Source organism: Rattus norvegicus, chromosome X (genome assembly GCF_036323735.1).
Source record: "Rattus norvegicus strain BN/NHsdMcwi chromosome X, GRCr8, whole genome shotgun sequence".
NCBI lineage: Eukaryota > Metazoa > Chordata > Mammalia > Rodentia > Muridae > Rattus > Rattus norvegicus.
The window spans coordinates 21,559,691-21,579,614 of NC_086039.1; the positions used below are offsets into that span (position 1 = coordinate 21,559,691).

The window sequence follows — 19,924 nt, forward strand, 5'->3', positions numbered from 1 at the left end:
AGCAGCAGAACCAGGAAAGGATCAAAATGAAGAGTGGCAAAGTGTTTAAAAGAAAGATGGTTCTTTGGGGGTGGGGAGGGGGAGAAAAGGTTCTGGAGGCTGGAGAGATGGCTCAGTGATTAACACTTCTGTCTGCTCTTCCAGAGGTCCTGAGTTCAATTCCCAGTAACCACATGGTGGCTCACAACCATCTGAAATGGGATCTGACATACATAAAATAAATAAATCATAAAAAAAAGAAAAAATCCCTCAGGCTGGAGAGATGGCTCAACAGTTAAGAGCACCAACTGCTCTTCTAGAGGTCCTGAGTTCCAATCCCATCAGCCACATGGTGGCTCACAACCATCTGTACTGGGATCTGATACCCTCTTCTGGGAAGATAGAGCACTCATCTACATAAAATAAATAAATATTTAAAAAACCTTTAAAAAGGTTTCTGTCTACATCTCTCATAGTTAACTTAGTCTGAAAACATGCTTGGCTTTATTACATTCAAGCCAGGTTTGGCTAATTTTACTTTTTCAAACTAAGGGGACAAAGATGTTCAGGTAAAAAATAAGAGTAAAACCCAACTAGATGAGTACATAGTATCATACCAGGAGACAAAGATGACTCATTCAGGTTTTGTTTTGTTTTTTTTTTTTTGCAATAAAGATTTATTGAAAGTCTCTGATATTACACAGCCAAAGATAAATTTTAATCAGTTTCACTAAGGGCTATATAATTATATGACAGGTATGACTCTGTATATTAGGAAGGATTCTCTAAAGCAGGAGCTCTCAATCTATGAGTCACGGTCTCTTTGCAGGTTGAATATCAGATATTCTATGTATCAGATACTTACATTGTGATTCATAAGGGTATGGAAATTACTGTTATGAAGTAGCAACAAAATAATGTTATGTTACAACTTGAGGAACTGTATTAAAGGGTCACAGCATTAAGAAGGTGGAGAACCACTGCTCTAGAACAGAACCAATAGAATGAGTATATATTGTGAACAGAGATTTATTAAATTGGCTTACATGATACGGGGCAGTTAGTCCAACAGTGGCTGTCTGGATGCTGGAGAGATAGAGAATCCTGTAGTTGCTCAGTCAACAAGGCTGGATGTCGCAGCAGTTCCAATCTGGTGCTGAAGCCTGGAGGATTCTTGGAGAGTGCTAGTCTTCAGTTTATGTTAGAAGGCTGAAGAAGATGGGTTCTGATATCAGTGAAGGTGGTAGCAGCAGCAACAGCAACAAAGTAGATGCACTGACCAGCAAGGAGCAAAGGCGGACAAGCAACAGCAACATTACTTTTCCCTGAACCTTTTTATATCTGAGTCACTATTAGAAAGTGATGCCCACTCTGGAACAAACAAGAGTCATGTTTCTTAGTACATTCCAGGTCTAATCAAGTTGATAGCCAACACTATTATTTTCCAATACCATAAATCCAGATACTAGGATGGTCAATTTCAACTGGCAAGTTAATTAAGAAACATCTGGGCTGTCAATAAAGCATACCTTTCAGTGTCTATGAGGGCTTTTCCAGAGAAGATTAATAAAGGTGGAAAAAACTTGCTCTGAACATGCATGGCACCATCCGTCCATGGACTGGTGTTCTGACCCAAATAAAAAGGGGAAAAGGAGAAGCCAACTGAGCTTTCTGACTTAACCAGGATGTGGGCATGGCAGCCTTCCACTGTTGCATACAGGAACTGATCCTGCTGTCAGACCTGCCTCAGGGTGACATCGCTGAACCATGAACCAAAATAAACCTTTCCTCCATTAAGTTGCATCTTACCAGGAATTTGGTAATGGTAATGAGAAAAGTAAGAAAATCTACATATTTGGTGTCAGAAATATTAGGAGTGAAACTTCAGGAGTAAAGTGACCTATATGGTGGCTCTATTTCTCCCTTTCACTTAAAGTGGTAAAATACTGCCTCTAAATAGACTATGGACAATTAATTCAGGATAGTAAGATTCTAAATATGAGGCTGGAGAGATGGCTCAGTGGTTAAGAGCACTGACTGCTCTTCCAGAGGTCCTGAGTTCAATTCCCAGCAACCACATGGTGGCTCACAACCATCTGTAATGAGATCTGGTGCCCTCTTCTGGTGTGTCTGAAGACAGCAACAGTGTACTCACATACATAAAATAAATAAACCTTCTTTTAAAAGATTCTAAATACATTTCTCATGTTCCATTTTATCAGACTGGTAGGATAGTTGATGCAAAGCAATAGTAATAACACTTCTACCACATTCTACCTCCCATTCCCTACCCAACTCCATGCTGTACAGATTTATAGAACATTAATCAATCCTTTCACAGATTCTTCTGCATAGCATATGATCTTATGTAAAAACCTGTATGTCCTTTTGCCATTAAGATCTTCTGAGGGTGGGCGATAACGTGCTTGTTTCTAAACTTGGTGAATTTGGAGGGCTTCTAGATAATTCTAGTAGAGATGTCATGGGAGCATTTGTACTGATGACACAATCACCAGGCAGATCATAAAAGCAAGTCGGAAGGCTTCATATACAATTGAACATAAAGCCTTTGACTTTGTCTATGTAGAATATACAGTGAGAAAAAAATAAGCATTTTTACAGGGTTTTTTAGGGTTTCTATTACTGTGATAAAACACCATGACCATAAGCAACTTGAGGACCACAGGGCTTATGTCCTTTACACTTCAACATCATAGTCCATTACTGAAGAAATTCAGAGCAGAAACTCAAATCAGGTACCTGGAGGCAGGAGCTGATGCAGAGGTCATGGAGGGGTGTTGCTTAATGACTTGCTCTCCATGGCTTGCTCACCCTGCTTTCTTATATAATCCAGGATCACTAGCCCAGGGATGGTACTCCTCATAACAATCATTCATCTAGAAAATGCATCACAAGCTTGCCCACAGGCCAATCCTAATCTCAATAGAGGTGTCCTCATCTCAGATAGCTGTAGCTTTTGTTAATTTGAGAAGTAACTAGCCAACACAGATACTGTGGACAGCAGTCAAAAAGGCAGGCACATTTGCACTATCAGAAGAAAACAAAAACAAAAAGGGCTCAAAAGTGAGTAGTAAACAGTGCCAAGTACTGTCTTAATAGTCAAGTAAGATGAATAGAGATTTCTCCCATTGGTTTTTCTAACATGATTGGCGAAGGTGTTTTTAATAAGCACTGTTTTGGTAGAATGACCCGGACAGCAGGCAGATTGGAATAGGCCAAGAAGTGAATGGGAACTTAACAGATTTTGGCTATAAAAAGAAGAGATGGGCAAGCACCAATCCCTGACACTATTAATGATACTCCATTATGCTTGCAGACAGGAGCATGTTTTCCTCTGAGAAGTTCCACCCAGCAGCTGACTCAGACAGTTACAGACACCAACAGCCAGAAAACAGTGGTTGGAACTTGGGGACTCTTATGGAAGAATAGGAGGAAGGATTGTGAGCCCTGAAGGGGATAGGAACTCCACAGGAAGACCAAGAGAGTCAACTAACCTGGACCGTTGGGGCTCTCAGAGTGTGATCCATCAACCAAAGAACATACACAGGCTGGAACTAGGCCTCCCTGCTCATATGTAGTAGATGTGCAGCTTGGTCTTCATGTGGGTCCTGAACAACTGGAGCTGGGACTATCCCAAATGCTGTTCCCTGTCTGTGGGATATGTTCTTCTAGCTGGGCTGCCCTGTCTGGCCTCAGTGGGAGAGGAAGAACCTGGCTTTGCAGAGACTTGAACTGCCAGGGTGGGGGGGATACCAGGAGGGTCCCCACCTGCTCAGAGGAAAAGGAGAGGATTGTTGGAGGGGTGACTGGGAGGGGGGCAGTGAGTGGGATGTAAAGTGAATAAGTAAAAAAAATAATCTTTAAAAGGAAGAGGAGAGATAAGATAGCCCTTGGGGAAGTACGTGGAATTTATGTAATTCTCTTCCCCAAAGATGGGAAATACTTAATTGGGTGCTCCAGGGAGAAAGGGGGGCTTTTCTTTGACTGATGGCTATGCAGGAGACCCTTTGGTCTAGGCCCACAAAAGGAAATGTTATTCTACAGTATGAAATCAATTAAGGAACTTTTTTAAAAAAGGAACAGTAGATATCAGAGAACTGGGTAGGAAGTAAGGAAGACGAAATGAATGCCAGGGAAGAGTTAGTTAGAAGCAGCAACCCTCCTGTCCTTAAATGATTGTCAAAGCTCATAAACCACACCAAACAGTGAATCCTAGTTTATCATGATCAACTCATTGATTATCACAAACATGTCCCACATTGGTAGTGAGACGTAAAGGGAGTGTAGGATATATAGTAAGTTCTCACATATCTGTACTCTATGAGAATTTGCAGATAAACCTAAAACTGCTTTTTTAAATCTACCTACAAAAATCCTTTAGCAAAGACCTTGTGACAGTTATTGGTATAGTGTCTTTCCACTGTTTTCTCTTTTACTTCAATTTAGTTTGTTTGATCTAGTTTATTGTCTCATCTGTCAAAACCTTTCAAGATGATTTTCAGGGGGAAAAATGGCATAAAAGGAGGGCATACTTTATGCCAACTTGACACAGGCTAGAGTAATTTGGAAAGGGGAAACTTTAACTGAGTTAAATGCCCAACCAGATTGGCCTGTGTGTAAGCCTGTGATACATTTCCATGATGGATGATGTGGGAAGAATCAATTCACTGGGGCAGTACCACCCTGGACTGGTCATCCTGGGTGTTATAAGAAAGCAGACTGAGCAAGCCAGTAAGCAGCATTATTCCATGACCTCTGCATCAACTCCTACCTCCAGCTTCCAGCTTCTTAACTGCTCTGTAGAACTGCGACCTGCAATAAACCCTTTCCCTTTCTTTTTTTTTTATTTTTTTTATTAACTTGAGTATTTCTTATATACATTTCGAGTGTTATTCCCTTTCCCGGTATCCGGGCAAACATCCCCCTCCCCCTCCCCTTCCTTATGGGTGTTCCCCTCCCAACCCTACCCTTTCCCTTTCAAGTTATTTTTGTTTATGATCTTTGTCACAGCAATAGAAAAATACCTATGAAGGCAGGTTTTTCAACTCTTTCTAAAAACAAAACGCAATTGAGCCCATTCTGTAACGTGAAATCAATAGTCACAAAAAGTCCCTTCCTCTGGTATCTGTCCAACCAGTTCCTCAAGGATATACAGTGAAGAAGCTCTAGTAATACTGCGAGCAGCACAGTCAGGAGCACAGCGAGTGCTGGGCATATGCCAAGAACAGAACCTTTCAACCTCATAAGCTGGCTCACAGTATCTGAAAGTCATGATTCTCTGGACATAAAAGGATTACTTTTTACTCTTCAGTCCTTAGGAGCAAGCCATTTAAGTGGAAGCCATGTGGTGATATGTGGTCCTGCAAGAAGAGCTACCATGCCTGCTACAGGCCCCTGTTCACTGAGGTAAGCAGCATCAGTATCCTCCATACATCTAGCTCTCCTCCCATGTCCCAAAACCAAATCTACTCAAGGGCAAGATAATCAGATATGTAATGGCATAGCTACTCCACTGTGCCCTAAATGTGCATTTTCTTCTCAGTATCCGTAAGTAATTTTACAGCAAATAAACAGCATGCTTTTATATCTCCTCAAATTACTTGCTCATCCTTTTCAGTGTGTTTCAACACCTCAGGATGAGAAATATTGAAAGCCTTAGTAATTAGTCGTTTCACTCAGGTGTACATTTGAATTATTCAAGAGAAACTATCTTCCCAGTAAAACTTGAAACAAAATATCCTTTCTCCTATCTCCCTATTTACTGTTATAGAGGCAGAAACAGGGAGACCCCCAAATGAACATATTCTTTCTACATATTTAAGATTGTTAAGGCCTCTTTTTTTTAACCAGTCCATTTTTTTAATTCTTAAATTCTTGACATTACAGAACTAAACTGAAATTTATTAACATTACACTCTTACATTTTTCGACAAACAGAAAATAAAATCCATGAGCCAAAAACCCAAACAAAACTAAAAACAGGGAAAAGCTTATAAAACTAAATATGGATCCCAGCATTAACAGATGAACAGAGAATGTGATTTTTCTTTAAATTCTTAGCGGATGATAAAGTGTAGAAACTGAACACTTACAAATTATTTAAAACCTGGAATCAGGGGCTGGGGATTTAGCTCAGTGGTAGAGCGCTTACCTAGGAAGCACAAGGCCCTGGGTTCGGTCCCCAGCTCCGAAAAAAAGAACCAAAAAAAAAAAAAAAAACCTGGAATCACTGACCAGAAATTACACAGTTGGATCATGGGAAATGTTAAGGCCTCTTTTAATGCTGCTCTATGCATAATCGTTTCAAATATATACACTTACAACAAAATCGACTGTTTTTAAAATTATTATTCCAACATCCACGCTCTAATTTCTTCAATGAAAAACACGTTATTTCATTTGGGGATGTAATTTACCTAATGAGAAGTTGGCACTTCTTAATTCTGGCCAATGTGGTGGGAATTGTGTGTGTGTGTGGCACGGGAGGGAGAAGGGAGAGACAGAGAAACTCAGACAAAGACAGATAAAGACACAGAGAGGTTTCCTGAATATAGAAAACATTCTGTTGCATGTACGATGGGTGTGTTAGCTGCAGTTTGAATGATCATCTTGAACCATAAGGTGATATTTTAAGAACAAGGTACAGGCAACTTTGGAGAGGGCTCAGTGCGTTAAGTGATGTTGTGAGACATGAGGGTTTGAATTCAGAAATCCAGCACTAATGTGAAAGCCAAGTGTGCTGTGTCTATATGTCTGACCTGGGAAGAGACAGGCAAATCCATAATAAGATGGCGTGATAGAGGATGATGCTTGAAGTTGAATTATGTCTACACATGCTCATAAGCTCACCTGCACACAGATATTCATTACAAATATACCAAGCGCGTGCCCACGTACACACACACACACACACACACACACACACACACACACACCTGCAGGGAGGGAGGGGAGAGTGAGAGCAAGCAAAGCATGAACAAAACTGGATCTTTGGAGGCAGTCCAATTCTAGACAATGTGACACTCTATTGCATTACTTCTTTAGACAAACATTAGGTATCTGAAATGTTATCACTGCTCACTATAATTTGCAACAGAGAATTGTTTTTTCTTTAAGAAAGAAATCCCTTCAATATACTTTGACCATTTCCATTAGATTATTTTTTCTAAATAAAAGGAATCACATCCAAGTGTTGGAAACATTGTGTCACATTTCTGCCATTGGACTTATCAAAAAGGACAAGGTTGAAGGGATGGTGGGTAACAGAAACTCACAACTGGTCAGAGTACACCGAATAGGTGTCAGTGGAGTGCTTCGCCACAAATGGAACACTCATATAACCCCCGCCCCCAGGCTCAACGACCATCAGAGAAATGGAGACCAAAACGATCCTAAGAGCCAGGTGTGAAGGAAGACAGAAGCTAAACAGTGTCTTCTGGCCATGACAGACTGTGGCACTCAGGAACTCACAGGAGCTCTGCTTGTCTGTATTAGGATCATACCAATTAATATTCTAATATAGAAGGGGGAGGGGTCACAAGCCTCCACACATAGCTGAGGAGCTATTGACAGTTGGTAGTTTCTGGGAAAGAGTCAGTTTCCTATAAGGTTGGGGTCCCTGATAAGTTGACCATGCTCCAGTGGATGACCATATGCCCAGGAAGTATATAGAGAGGACAGACTGGAGTCAAGGGACTACGAAAAGTGGAGGGGGTACAGTGGTGGGGGTAGATTTGGAAGGCGTTGTATGATAAAAATGCATGGCATGAAATTCCCAAAGGATCAATAACATTTTTTCAAAGAAAGGAACACTCAGCAAATATAAACCTAAACTTTTGTTTTATATTTTAAAAGGTGCACAGTGTTATCTTAAGTTGAATTTTTGATGGCTAATGAAGCAATGTACATTGTCTACTAATTATTTTTGTATGTTGTTGCATAATTTCATTCAAACTAGAAAGGAGGTTTCCTAATACGACAGAACTAAATCCAATACTTTAATTTACCTGTTAAATTTGTAACATATTGCTGGGTAACAACTGTGGTCAGATTTAAGGACTTAATGAGCTAACTATCTTCTCCTAGGTTTTGTAGGTATACAAACCAGGTGGAACATTAACTATGTCTCTATATCACTGTGTCCTTGAAGCCGACACTCAAAATGTGATGGGGACTGTGATGCTTTCTAAAGGCTGTATTGGAGGAAAATTTGCTTCCTGAATCACTACGTGACTGATAGAAGGACTCAATAAAGCTTGGAAGAGTAATAAACTGAAGTCTCATTTTTCCTCTGGCTACTGGTCAAAGGCCAGGCTCAGTCAGTTTGTCTAGGTAAACATGCAAGAAAGAGAGCAAATGAAAGTTTTGTAGCCTAATCCTAGAAGTGACATGCCATCAGTTTCCCCAAAGTCTCTTTGTAGCAGAGTCATGAGATTCAGCTGAAACTCATGGAGTGGCCTATGCGAATGCATGGAGGCTTCTGACTACAACTGCTGAGGGGCCTGAAGGAAGCATTTATTGAATATATAGACTATAAAAAACATTTCAGTATTAAACTTAAACATGTTTAGATTGTATGATGGCTGTTCTGGGTTGTAACTTGACTACATTTGGAATTAACTAAAACAACAACAACAAAAAAAAAAAAAACAAAAAAAAAAAAACCACCAAATGGCTGAACACACCTGTGAGGGATTTTTCCTTTGCTTTATTTATTTATTTATTTATTTATTTATTTATTTATTTATTTAATATTATTATTTATAATATATAAGTACACTGTAGCTGTCTTCAGACACACCAGAAGAGGGCATCAGATCCCATTACAGATGGCTGTGAGCCACCATGTGGTTGCTGGGAATTGAACTCAGGACCTCTAGAAGAGCAGTTGGTGCTCTTAACTGTTGAGCCATCTCTCCAGCCTGAGGGATTTTTTTCTTTTTTTTATGATTTATTTATTTTATGTATGTCAGATCCCATTTCAGATGGTTGTGAGCCACCATGTGGTTACTGGGAATTGAACTCAGGACCTCTGGAAGAGCAGTCAGTGCTCTTAACCGCTGAGCCATGTCTCCAGTCCCCGGGATTTTTTTTTTTCTTAATAAAGTCATTTGCACACCATCTGATGGAAGCCTATATAAGAGCATGGAGAAGAAAGCATGCTTTTTTTGTCTTGTTGCTTTTACTCTTGCTGGCTAGTCCATTCCTTTACTGGCATTAGAGCCTACTTTGGAACTCCAGAGTATAATGAAGGCATCCAACCTTGTGGACTAAACTTGGACTTGCTGTTCATTTTGGATGAACTAGACCATAGCCTATAAGCCAGGCTGATAAATTCCCCTTCTGTACACAGAGAAATTTATTCTTTTGGTTCTGTTCCTCTAGAGAACCCCAACAAATACAGGTTTTGGTACCAGAAATGGTTTTAGAAAAGTGGTTCTCAACCTTCCTAATGCAACCCTTTAATACAGTTCTTCATGTTGTGGTGACCCCAAACCATAAAAAGTATTTTAGTTACTACTTCATAACTGTAAATTTGCTACTCTTATGGATTGTAATATTAAATATCTGATATGCAGCCCAACAAAGGAGCCACAAACCACAAGTTGAGAATCACTGTTCTAGAGCAACAGAAGTATAGGGATGATTTTTTTAAGAATGTGGAATATGCTTTCCAAGTTGCTAATACCTATAGTTACTGAAACTTCTCCAGTTACTGAAACCTCTTATGGAAGCTCAGAGAGAACTAAAAACTCAGAATGTGAACTCTATAAACCTAACAGGTCAAGGGCATTTGCTTATCCTGATTCACCAATTGTGACAGGCAATGGATTTGGTGACTCTGTATATACAACTTTAGACAATTTGTGGAAAAATAAGGAAGATGATACTGCTGGTTGGTTGGTCCTAGCATCTCTGGATAAACTGACAAAGGAGTGTGTTCTGTGATAAAAAATTAACCAACCAGCATTCTAGCATCTCCGGATATGGTGACAGTGAACTCAGTGATAGAAACTGACCTGTTCCAGATGCTCACAAACAGTCTAAAGGTTCCCGAGTGTGCGCTGGGAAAGAATCTTCTCTCCAGCAGCCACAGAGTTCAAGTTGTGGGAAGTCAAACTGAAGTCTTCAGTACAAGAATTACAGTGAAAATTCAAATCCCAACCTTGGATGGTGTTGGCAGTTAAAGTAGGGCATTGATTGCTAGAGAATGGGATCTTGTACCTTGAGATGGGGATATGTAGTGGGAGGACCATATTAGAGCTGAGAACGTTGAACCCTCAGATTTCAGAAGTTTATCTCACCTGAGGCAGTAGTCTCTCCACGGTTAGCAGATGAACCCCAACCCACACCCCCTGAGATATTGCATTTTCAACTTTGATTGAGTAAATTAATCCTTTATTGTCCACTAAAGCGGCAGTGACTTTCTCTGAAGTTGATGCCAGGCAAGACAATACTGATGCCCCACAGTACTGGTCAGCAGTTGCCTCTAGACCTATAAGCAGACTAAAGAAAGGCTCACAGCAAGCACCTAGAGGGGAGGTGGAAAGTGTAGTTCATGAGGATTTCCACTACACTATTAAAACGCTTTATGAGTTTGCTAATTCATTCAAGCAGAAGTCTAAGCAATGTGCGTGAGAATTGATTTTAAGTGTGTGGGACAATGGCGGAAGGAACATAAAACTGAATCAGGCTTAGTGTACGATATGGGCCCTGAGTGGAGATTTTAGGTCTAATGTGGCAACTCACATGCATTTTTTAAAAAACAGCGTTGTTGGGTTCGAGGTGAAAGCTGAGAAAACTCACTTCAGATATGGAAGCTTAAAAATGAAAGCTTTATTTTCTGAGCACTAAGGGAGTGACCAGTTAGGGATCTGAACTCTGCTCCCTAAGGGAGATTGCACATTGTTAAAGAAGGGGAATACAAAGCAAGGGAGGGACTGGGGAGAGCTGCAGTGTATCCAATTGTATTTTGAGATTATGGGTTAAACAAGGGAGTGCCCTTGTATCTAGGGCAACTGGCTTCAAGGTCCTGAGTTCATTCTCCTTGACCTTAGGACCAGAGCTCAGAGTGATAAGGGGACGAAGGAGCAGGTCAGCCCCATGTAGTTCATTAGGGCACAACAGGCAATTGGTTGTATATTTTTATAGCTTATGCACCTTGGTTTAGGTAACAACAGTTTCTATATTCTTTACTGGTTAACAGACAATTAAAAAGACATTTGGAGAAGTGGGATAAGTGTGCATTCATAGGCCTGGGAATATCAACTTGCTTGACCCTGCCAGCAAGATGGAGAAGTTGTCCTTGAGATGGCTGGACTCAGACAACTGTTTACAACAGAAGCTGTTTGGCTCCCCTAGGGACCTTGAATTAATTTCTGAAAACGAAATGGTAGTACTTAGAATAAGTTTCTTTTGCTTGTTCCCAACATTATCATAAGTTTGTTTGAATGATTGGCTGAAGCATTTATCAAAAGATGACCTACTGAAAAGGAGTTTGAGATGCCTGGTATCCCTTGGTTTAATGTTGATGAAGAGATTTTAAGGCTCAGGGAAATTGCAATCTTAGAGTGGGTATGGTGTGTAAAGCTTAATCATCCACAGTGGAGAGGCCCAGAAGACATGCCCTTCATGAATCCTTTAAGATACAAACTGGTGAGAAGGGCACCAGCACATGTGAAGAGCTTTGTTGGTGCTCTTTTCCTTGTGTTAGACCGTAGGGTTAGAGACTCTGCTCCTTTGTTGGATCAATTAAATGCAATGAGTTTAGGCCCCATGGTTGCAGGGGCCATGTGGCAGCACTGAATTGTCAAAGGCAAGGTGATTGTACTGGGCGGCATAGGCAACATGATGTGAAGATATTTGTGTCCTATATACAGGATCAAAAGGTGACAAGCAAAGGAGGAGTTCAATAAAATGAATAGGATGTCTCGTTCTGTGGACATGAATTAAAAGAGTATCAGTGGTTATCATACTTAAGTTTAATATATTTAAAATGTCCCTCAAGGGATATTATCATCTATTCTAAAATGTATATTGTTTGCAGTTATACAAGGGATAGTTATATCATGTTAGGTATAATTATAACCTAATTGCTGTTTTCATTTGGACATAAAGCGTGGCATAAGGAGATAGGATGGTGAATCAAGTTGACAAGGGGTGAACTTTGATGGCTATTTTTGATTATTAATTTGATTCCATCTGGAATTAACTATAACCACATTGTTTGGGTACTCCTGTGAGGAATTCTTTTTTCTTAAATAAATCATTTGTGTGAAGAACCACTTCTAACCCATATCTTTGAAGTGAGAAGATACATCTTTAATCCAGATCTTTTGAGGTGAGAAGATCCAGCTTTAATCTGGGCACACCTTCTTCTGTGTTCTATATAAAAGATATGGAAGAAGGAAGCTTGCTTTGCTTGATTATTTTCCTTCGAAGGACACACTAAGATCTTTCAACCATCTATTATAACACACTCGATAAGTCATTTTTTTCTGTAAGAGCTAACATTTTAAATGAATTTTAAATGTCTTCCTACTTCATCTATGCTCACTGTTTAGTTGGTTCATACAGTTTAAACACTAAATGAAGAATGTCTAGGCTCCATCTCACCACAGTTAAAACTGGTGCTCACCTGAATATGCAGCTATGTCTCTGTTCATGTCTAACATAGCACAGTGGCTCCCAACTCCCTTTCCAAGCTGGGTTCTCCTACAGTTACTCAGTATTTCTATGACTCTCGTTGTTTAAGCTGAAAACCCTGGTTTAGATCTTATTCGTGTTGTTCATTAAGAACTCCTTTTGGCTGTAAGAAATTAGCCAGAATACTTCTAATTTTCATTATTCTGGCATAAAATCCCAACATCTTCTTCCTATGAAACCCACAATCCATTTACTCACATCTTCAGTTTGTTTTCCATCAGTAATCAGTTTCTGAAAACATGTCAGTCCTCAGCCTAAAAACTCTCTAGTGGCTTTCTCACATCACAATCCTCAGTCCCTGATGGTCTTCTGTCTCACGGCCTTCCTATTTTTACATTTTATCATTTGTGCTTGTGGACACACATATGACAGTTCATACATGGAGGTCTGAGGACAACTTTATTATTTTTTTTTCTTCTTTTTTTTCCGGGGCTGGGGACCGAACCCAGGACCTTGCGCTTCCTAGGTAAGCGCTCTACCACTGAGCCAAATCCCCAACCCCTGAGGACAACTTTATAGTCAGTTCTCCCACTCTCCCTTTACATGGGATATGGGAATTGAACTTGGGTTGCCAGGCTTGCTCAAGAAGTCCCTTTAGGTGTTTGTCCACAATTTAAAAAAAATCTCAGGGTTGGAGAGATGACTCAGTGGTTAAGAGCACTGACTGCTCTTCCAGAGGTCCTGAGTTCAAATCCCAGCTACCACATGGTAGCTCACAAACATTTATATTGAGATCTGATGCCCTCTTCTGGTGTGTCTGAAGATAGCTACAGTGTTCTTACATATAATAAATAAATAAATAAATTTTTTAAAAAATTTAAAAAAAACCTGTACCACCTCATATATTTTTCAATAGTATTGACCTTCCTTCTGCCCCTCTAATATTTCAAGAATCCTCCCAAACCACAGACTTTATACTTATTTTCTCTGCCTGGACTATGTTTCCTTAATGACATGGCTCATTAATTTTATTCACCTCTTTGTTCTAGTATCATTTCATCATGGAGGTTATCTCTGATTTCCATAACAAAATAAAGTCGCTGTTATTAGTTTCTGTCAACATGACTGAAGCATAAGTTGTACAAATACATCGTGTCCATGACCCTGGGTTGTTTTATTTTTTTCATTAAAATAACATTTAAATTGGTAGACTGAGTAAAGCAGATTGGCTTTCTGCTGTGGGTTATCCTCATCCAATGAAGATGATCCTTCTGGCAGTAACAGTCTGATTGATGTAAGTGGGGATAGTCATTTTTTCTTCTTATTTTAACTAACACTGGCTTTTTTGGACTAGCATCCGGACTGGAATTCACCTTTAGTTCTGTTGTTTCTCTAGCTTCTGTATTAGACACCCAGTTAGCTATTAGAGGCTTGGTGTACGTTTAGGTTGACACTTTCTTCATAGTCAACTGCTTGGAAAACATCCAGAAAAATTGAATTTTAAAAGCTGTTAGAAAAATTGGACCTGAGTCATATCTCAGGCCCTGGGAGGAAACATGACATCCTTAACGGCATGAAAGGTTAAATAGGTAACTATTTATACCTGGTGCCAGGACCTCTAAACCTTATGAGATAACTGATAAAGGATATATCATTTCCTCTCTTGTAAGACAACCTGTTGGGGTTTGAACAAGGATGGCCCTTAAAGGCTCATATGTTTGAATACTTGGTCTCCAGATGATAGAATTGTTTGGGAAATAATAGAAGACACTCCGAGGCTTCAAATGACTCTGCCCATGCACCCTCACTCCCATAACCTCTGTTTCCTGGGATCTGGTAGACAAGTGAGCTCTCAGGTGTTACTTAAGCCAGTATGTCTGCTGCTTGCCTGCCCATGCTACATGCTGCCTACCATGATAGCCTTAACCTTCTGAACCCAAAAGGTCAAGCAAATGCTTTGTGCTAGAAGTTGCCTTGGGCATGCTGTTTTTTTCTTCTAAGATTTATTATTTTTATTTATATAAGTACACTGTAGTTATCTTCAGACACACCAGAAGAGGGCATCAGATCCCATTACAGATGGTCGTGAGTCACCATGTGGTTGCTGGGATTTGAACTCAGGACCTCTGGAAGAGCAGTCAGTGCTCTTAACCACTGAGCCATCTCTCCAGCCCCCAGGGCATGCTGTTTTATCAAAGCAATGGAAAAGTAACTAAGCCATAATCCCAAGAGGCCTATCAGTCACCTGCACAGGATAATGTCCCACAGGAAATGCTGCTACTTATTCTAGAGATCTTTTAGAAATAATATTCAGCCTAAAGTTCATATCAAGGCTCTGGTCTCTCTGGCCATTATTGGTCCTCATCCCATAACTGTATACTCTAAAACAACTGTGTCTATCTTTGGCGCTGTAGTCTGTGTGTCTCATCAGAATACTTTTAATGGGGAATCCCAAGGGCCAGAAGACAGAGTCCAGACCAAGGTCCTGGTGACACGTGAACTCAGACTGAGATATGACTGGCTGTTCTGTGTGTCTCCTGTTTGCCAACTACAGACCACTCGAACGCCTCAAATATCCATATAGTTATGGAGTTATAAGCCAACCCCTTTTATTTATGTACACACACACACACACACACACACACACACACACACACACACACACACACCCTACTTCTTTTTCTCTTGATAACTCCAAATACATTTTCATTTGTTGCTTTAACAGATTATCAGGAATTTGGTGGCTTGAAATAACAGAAATTTATTATAGTTCTGGAGGTCAGAAGAATGATGTGTTTCACAGGTTTAAACTCCAGGTCAACGGGGGTGGGGGGGGGGTATTTCCTTCTTAAGCCAGTTGGAGAAAACCATCATTTCCTAAATGGCTACACACATTTCTTGGCTTGTGGTTACCCACTTCCATTTTTAAACCCCACAACAGTGACTTCAGCCTTTCTCAGTCACTCTTGATACTGATTGTCCTGCCTTCCTTCATAGAAATTTAAAAGGCCCTTTGTATGTTGTGCTAAATGAATCACCTAAAAAATTCTTATTTAAGAACAGCTGATCAGTAGCCTTAATATATATATATCATTAACTTCTCTTTGCTATGTAACATATTGACAAGTTCAAGGAATTGGAAGGGAGTAATTATTTTGCCTACCTCATTGGCCTTCCCCCAAATATAGTTTTCATTTTCTTCATAGTAGATCTGTTTCCCTAGTATACCATACTTAAGTGGTAATTGTCCATCTCCCTTATTAAAACGTGAGACCACAGATTCTCTTGGTTTGTCTTGGGCTCTGAAGATGTTATTTGAACCATAATATATTATGGTCAACTATCTTCTGACTACAGTTATAAGGCTTGCGATTTTGTTGGTGAGGAATTAGTGTTCTTGCTTTAAAGAGAAACGCCAAGTTTAAGTAGGAAATCAAAAGGTGTATTTTGTAAAGCATTGTTTCTGGAGACCTAAAATGGGTGCATTTGCTTCTCCTCTTTTAAAAGGGCTCTAGGGAAGTGGAGACAATAATCCTTCACAGTAGCAGTTAAGGGGAAACTTGCAGATTATAAAATTGCTTAGGGGTGACCTAAATCTTTTTCGGCTGTAGATTTTCCTTTTGGTTGCCTGTTGAGAGTCTACTGTGGAGTGTAGACAGTAGACTACTTTTTAAAATAAAGGTATATTTTTGAGCTCTCTATCTGCATTTACACCTGCTTGCCAGCGGAGGGCGCCAGATCTCATTACAGAAGGTTGTGAACCACCATGTGGTTGCTGGAATTGAACTCAGAACCTCTGGAAGAGCAGTCAGTGCTCTTAACTGCTGAGCCATCTCTCCAGCCCGTGTGAGAGTTTCTTAATCCATTCAGCGAAGCCCAGGGAAAATGGAGTGAGAAAGATTTGTGTCTGCTTTACTATTTTTATAGAATAGATACAGAGGTAGGCTAATAGACAAAATACACAGACAGGAGGGCACTTCATACTTTCCATTGTTAAGGAGGAATGAAGTTCAGGAAGGCCATATAACTTCGGGGATGTGAATGAGTTGTGGATTAGATTACTGGAGTCCAACCCGTAGCTTCTCCAATAGTATATAACTTTTTAAGTAATCTTAAGGAGTTTTCTAAGTTGCAAAATGGAACAGTCATAAGAGTACCTATCTCATAGAGTCCTCATGAAGATCAAAATGAGATAATCTTTATAACACACAACTTCATACGTAAGCAGTAACTGTTTTCGTTTGGCAACCTGGCTAACCCTTCACACTTTATAAAGTCAGTAAACGGACAGAAAGTGAAAAAAAGAAGTCAGGTTGAGTAAGAATTAGGATCCACACTCTCCTCACACCAATGACTACCTTGATTTGTAATATATTACCTGTAAAATAGAAGTTTCCAAATTATTGTTTTTTTTTAATTCTGTTTGATCTCAAACTTGATGATCATTTTGAGAATCAGTGATGTGAATTTTTTCCTTAGTAAAATGTCTGGTGAACATGTTTTGTCATAACTATTTGCACACCTAATTTCTTCTTTTCTCTGAAGCAATGGTTTCCAAAATGTAGTCCCTGGATAAGTAGGTTCAGCTTCAGCAACACTTGCAAACCTGTTAGAAATATAGATTCATGAGGCCCACCCAAGACCTATGGAATGGAGCTTTCAAGGTGGGTCTGGGACAGCAATCTGTTTTGCGATTTTTTATTTTAGGTTAATGTGCACATATATATACCACATACAGCTGGTACAGAGGTCAAGAAAGGGGTGCTGGATCCCCCGGCACTCAATTTACAGATGGTCACAAACCACCACATGAATACTGGAACCAAACCTGGATCCTGTATAAAAGCAACAGGTGCTCTTACCTGCTAAACCATGTTAGGCCCAAAGAATGCTTTTTAATGAGCTATCTCCAAGTGACTGTGGAATATACTGACATTGGAGAACGACTGTCCCATCCACTCACATATTAGTATAAAAAGCATCACTTCATTTGGGTCATTTTCACATCTCTTCTTTTTATTTTTATCCACATTGCCAAATGCATGCTTTCATTGTCTTATCTATATTCACTTAAAGAAAGCTTTCAAAATCCCACCATAAGCACTAAAGATGAGAACAGGCTAAAGCATGACTCTCATTAGTCACAGAACAGATCTCTATTCATTTGGTTGTTTTAGTTTACTGATGAGGAAGAGTCTGGAATATCTACCTAGAAGATTTCTTCTGTGCATGAATAGAGCTTCTAAAATTACTCCCATGATGTCCTATTGAGTCTATGTATCATAGGGTACTTAGAAACATGTTATTTTCTACTTAATAAAAACTACTTATTTCTCAATTGGGAATAATGAACCGAGATAAAATAGAGTGAGACTGATTCTGGAAGTTATTTCTTTTACGTTTGTTGTTTTCTTTCTTTCTTTCTTTCTTTCTTTCTTTCTTTCTTTCTTTCCTTTCTATTTATTCATTATTTTTAAAATTTTTTAAGTTGACATCTCTCTACGTAGCCTAAAGGCATATATCAGGACACTTGGCATGGGATGACATTTTATACCACGAAGTACAAGAGCAAAGAGATGAACATATAGGGAGGGCTCTGTAACCCTAAACATGTGTCTGTGTTCTGTTCTTGTGCTAATGGAAACTGAAAAGGTTTGAGCTACAGCAATTCTAGTTAATGTTTTAAGGTCCATCCCATTTGGTGTTACTGAATATATAAATAAAAAGTAACCACTGTTGGACCTCAAAAATTTTCAGCTCATAAATTTTACTTTCTCTGCAGGGTCTATCCATTCATTCTCTAGTTGCTTCTTAGAACTATTTTTAATCTTTCAACATTTTATTTATTCAGTCTCTCTCTGTGTATACATGTGGGCACATGTGTAAAGATCGCAGGGCAACCTGCAAGAAACAGTCTTTACCTTCCACTCTATAGTTTGTGGAAATCGAACTCAGCTCACCTGGCCGACTGTAAGAGTTTTTACCCACTGAGCCATCTCGCCAGAACTGGAGACTTTCAATCTAGATCAGGCCTGGATTATTAATACAGTTTCTCCAACTGTTGTCAATCTATACAGTATAGATGAATTACATTTTAAACATTGAAGTCACATAATTATCCTGCTCAGTAGCTTCTTGTGTTTTTCTTTTTACTGTAAAATTCAGATATCACAGATATCAGAAATTTAAACTCTTCCCTGGAACTTAGGCTAAAATCTGAATCCATTCTTTAATTAACTCTATTTTAAGCACGTTCTATTTTCTAGCATAAATGAAACTTCTTGATCTTAATGAAAGGTTCAAGATATAAGAAAAAGAAACACAGACACTGAAATCCCTAACAGCAGAAGTTTATTTACATCGAAGTTAAGTGGTGTGTGTGTGTGTGTGTGTGTATCTTGTTTTTGAAACAAGATCTTGATATATACTTGGCCTGGACCTCCCTATGTAGACAGGCTGGCCTCAAACTTGCAGCAATCCTCTTGTCTCTGCTTCTCAACTGCTGGGGTCACAGGCATGAGCTACGTTGCCTGGTTGAGTTACGGAATATTTTTAATTCATGCTGAGAAAACAGTAATACTTAAAACTTACATGTATATATTTGATAGTGAATACAAGAGGTTCTGGGAAAGACTTTGGCATACACAACTATTAAAAGCAGGTTATCAGAACACTTAAAACACCATTAGAATCATGTTATCAGAACACTTACATATATCGCCTACGTATACGTTACATCAACTTCATAGACACCTCATCTTCTAACTCCTCAAGCTATTTGAATAAATAGCATTCAAAGATAAATGTTAAGACTGGAGAGTAGAGAAGAAATACAGAAGCAGTGAGCATCACAATATTTCAGAGCCTACATATATGAATACAATAAAATTAAGAAACAGTGTTTCAATTATTTTGTGTGAAACAATATTCGGCAATGTTTAGCGCATGAGAAGACACTGTTTTGGTCCATCCACTCTCTCCAGCTTTTCAAAGTGTTTTCTGGCATTGCGGATGTTGATCAGAGTAGCTGCAGAAGCTGAGGGTGGGGTGGGGAGACACCCAACAGAGTAAGAAGGGCAGTCAAAGGAATGTCTGTCTAGTAAAAGCAAATCAATTAAAAGATCCAAATCCTTCAGTGTGTGCCAGAGCACAGGAGCAGAAAGCCTCAAGCTATCAAGGTTTTAGTTTGTAAACCAGTTTGTACATATCCTAGACATAAAACTGCACAATCTTTTGCTTCAAGACATAGAACAAGCCTCAATATTTATCTTCCCTTTAA

At 39.4% G+C, this 19,924-nt stretch overlaps 1 protein-coding gene and 1 long non-coding RNA gene across 7 annotated transcripts in view; both read right to left on the reverse strand.

Moving 5' to 3' along the window:
* Nucleotides 1-622: 622 nt before the first annotated feature.
* RragB (Ras-related GTP binding B) overlaps nucleotides 623-19,924 on the reverse strand; it is a 50,238-nt gene continuing 30,936 nt past the window's right edge. For 2 of the 6 annotated variants that reach the window (XM_063279758.1, XM_008773109.4), the window contains one exon: nucleotides 623-1,188. In XM_063279758.1, coding sequence (XP_063135828.1) covers nucleotides 1,181-1,188 — 8 coding nt within the window. In that variant the 3' untranslated portion in view covers nucleotides 623-1,180. Of the gene's footprint in view, nucleotides 1,255-17,640; nucleotides 19,682-19,924 lie in introns of those variants that run through there. The other 4 variants (XM_063279757.1, XM_039099416.2, XM_006256775.5 and 1 more) reach the window with 3 other exon arrangements.
* Nucleotides 4,832-17,017, reverse strand: LOC100909694 (uncharacterized). Its single transcript, XR_146457.4, has 2 exons — nucleotides 6,221-17,017; nucleotides 4,832-6,106 (listed from the first exon to the last, which is right to left on the reverse strand). It is a non-coding gene; the product is annotated as an uncharacterized LOC100909694 (long non-coding RNA).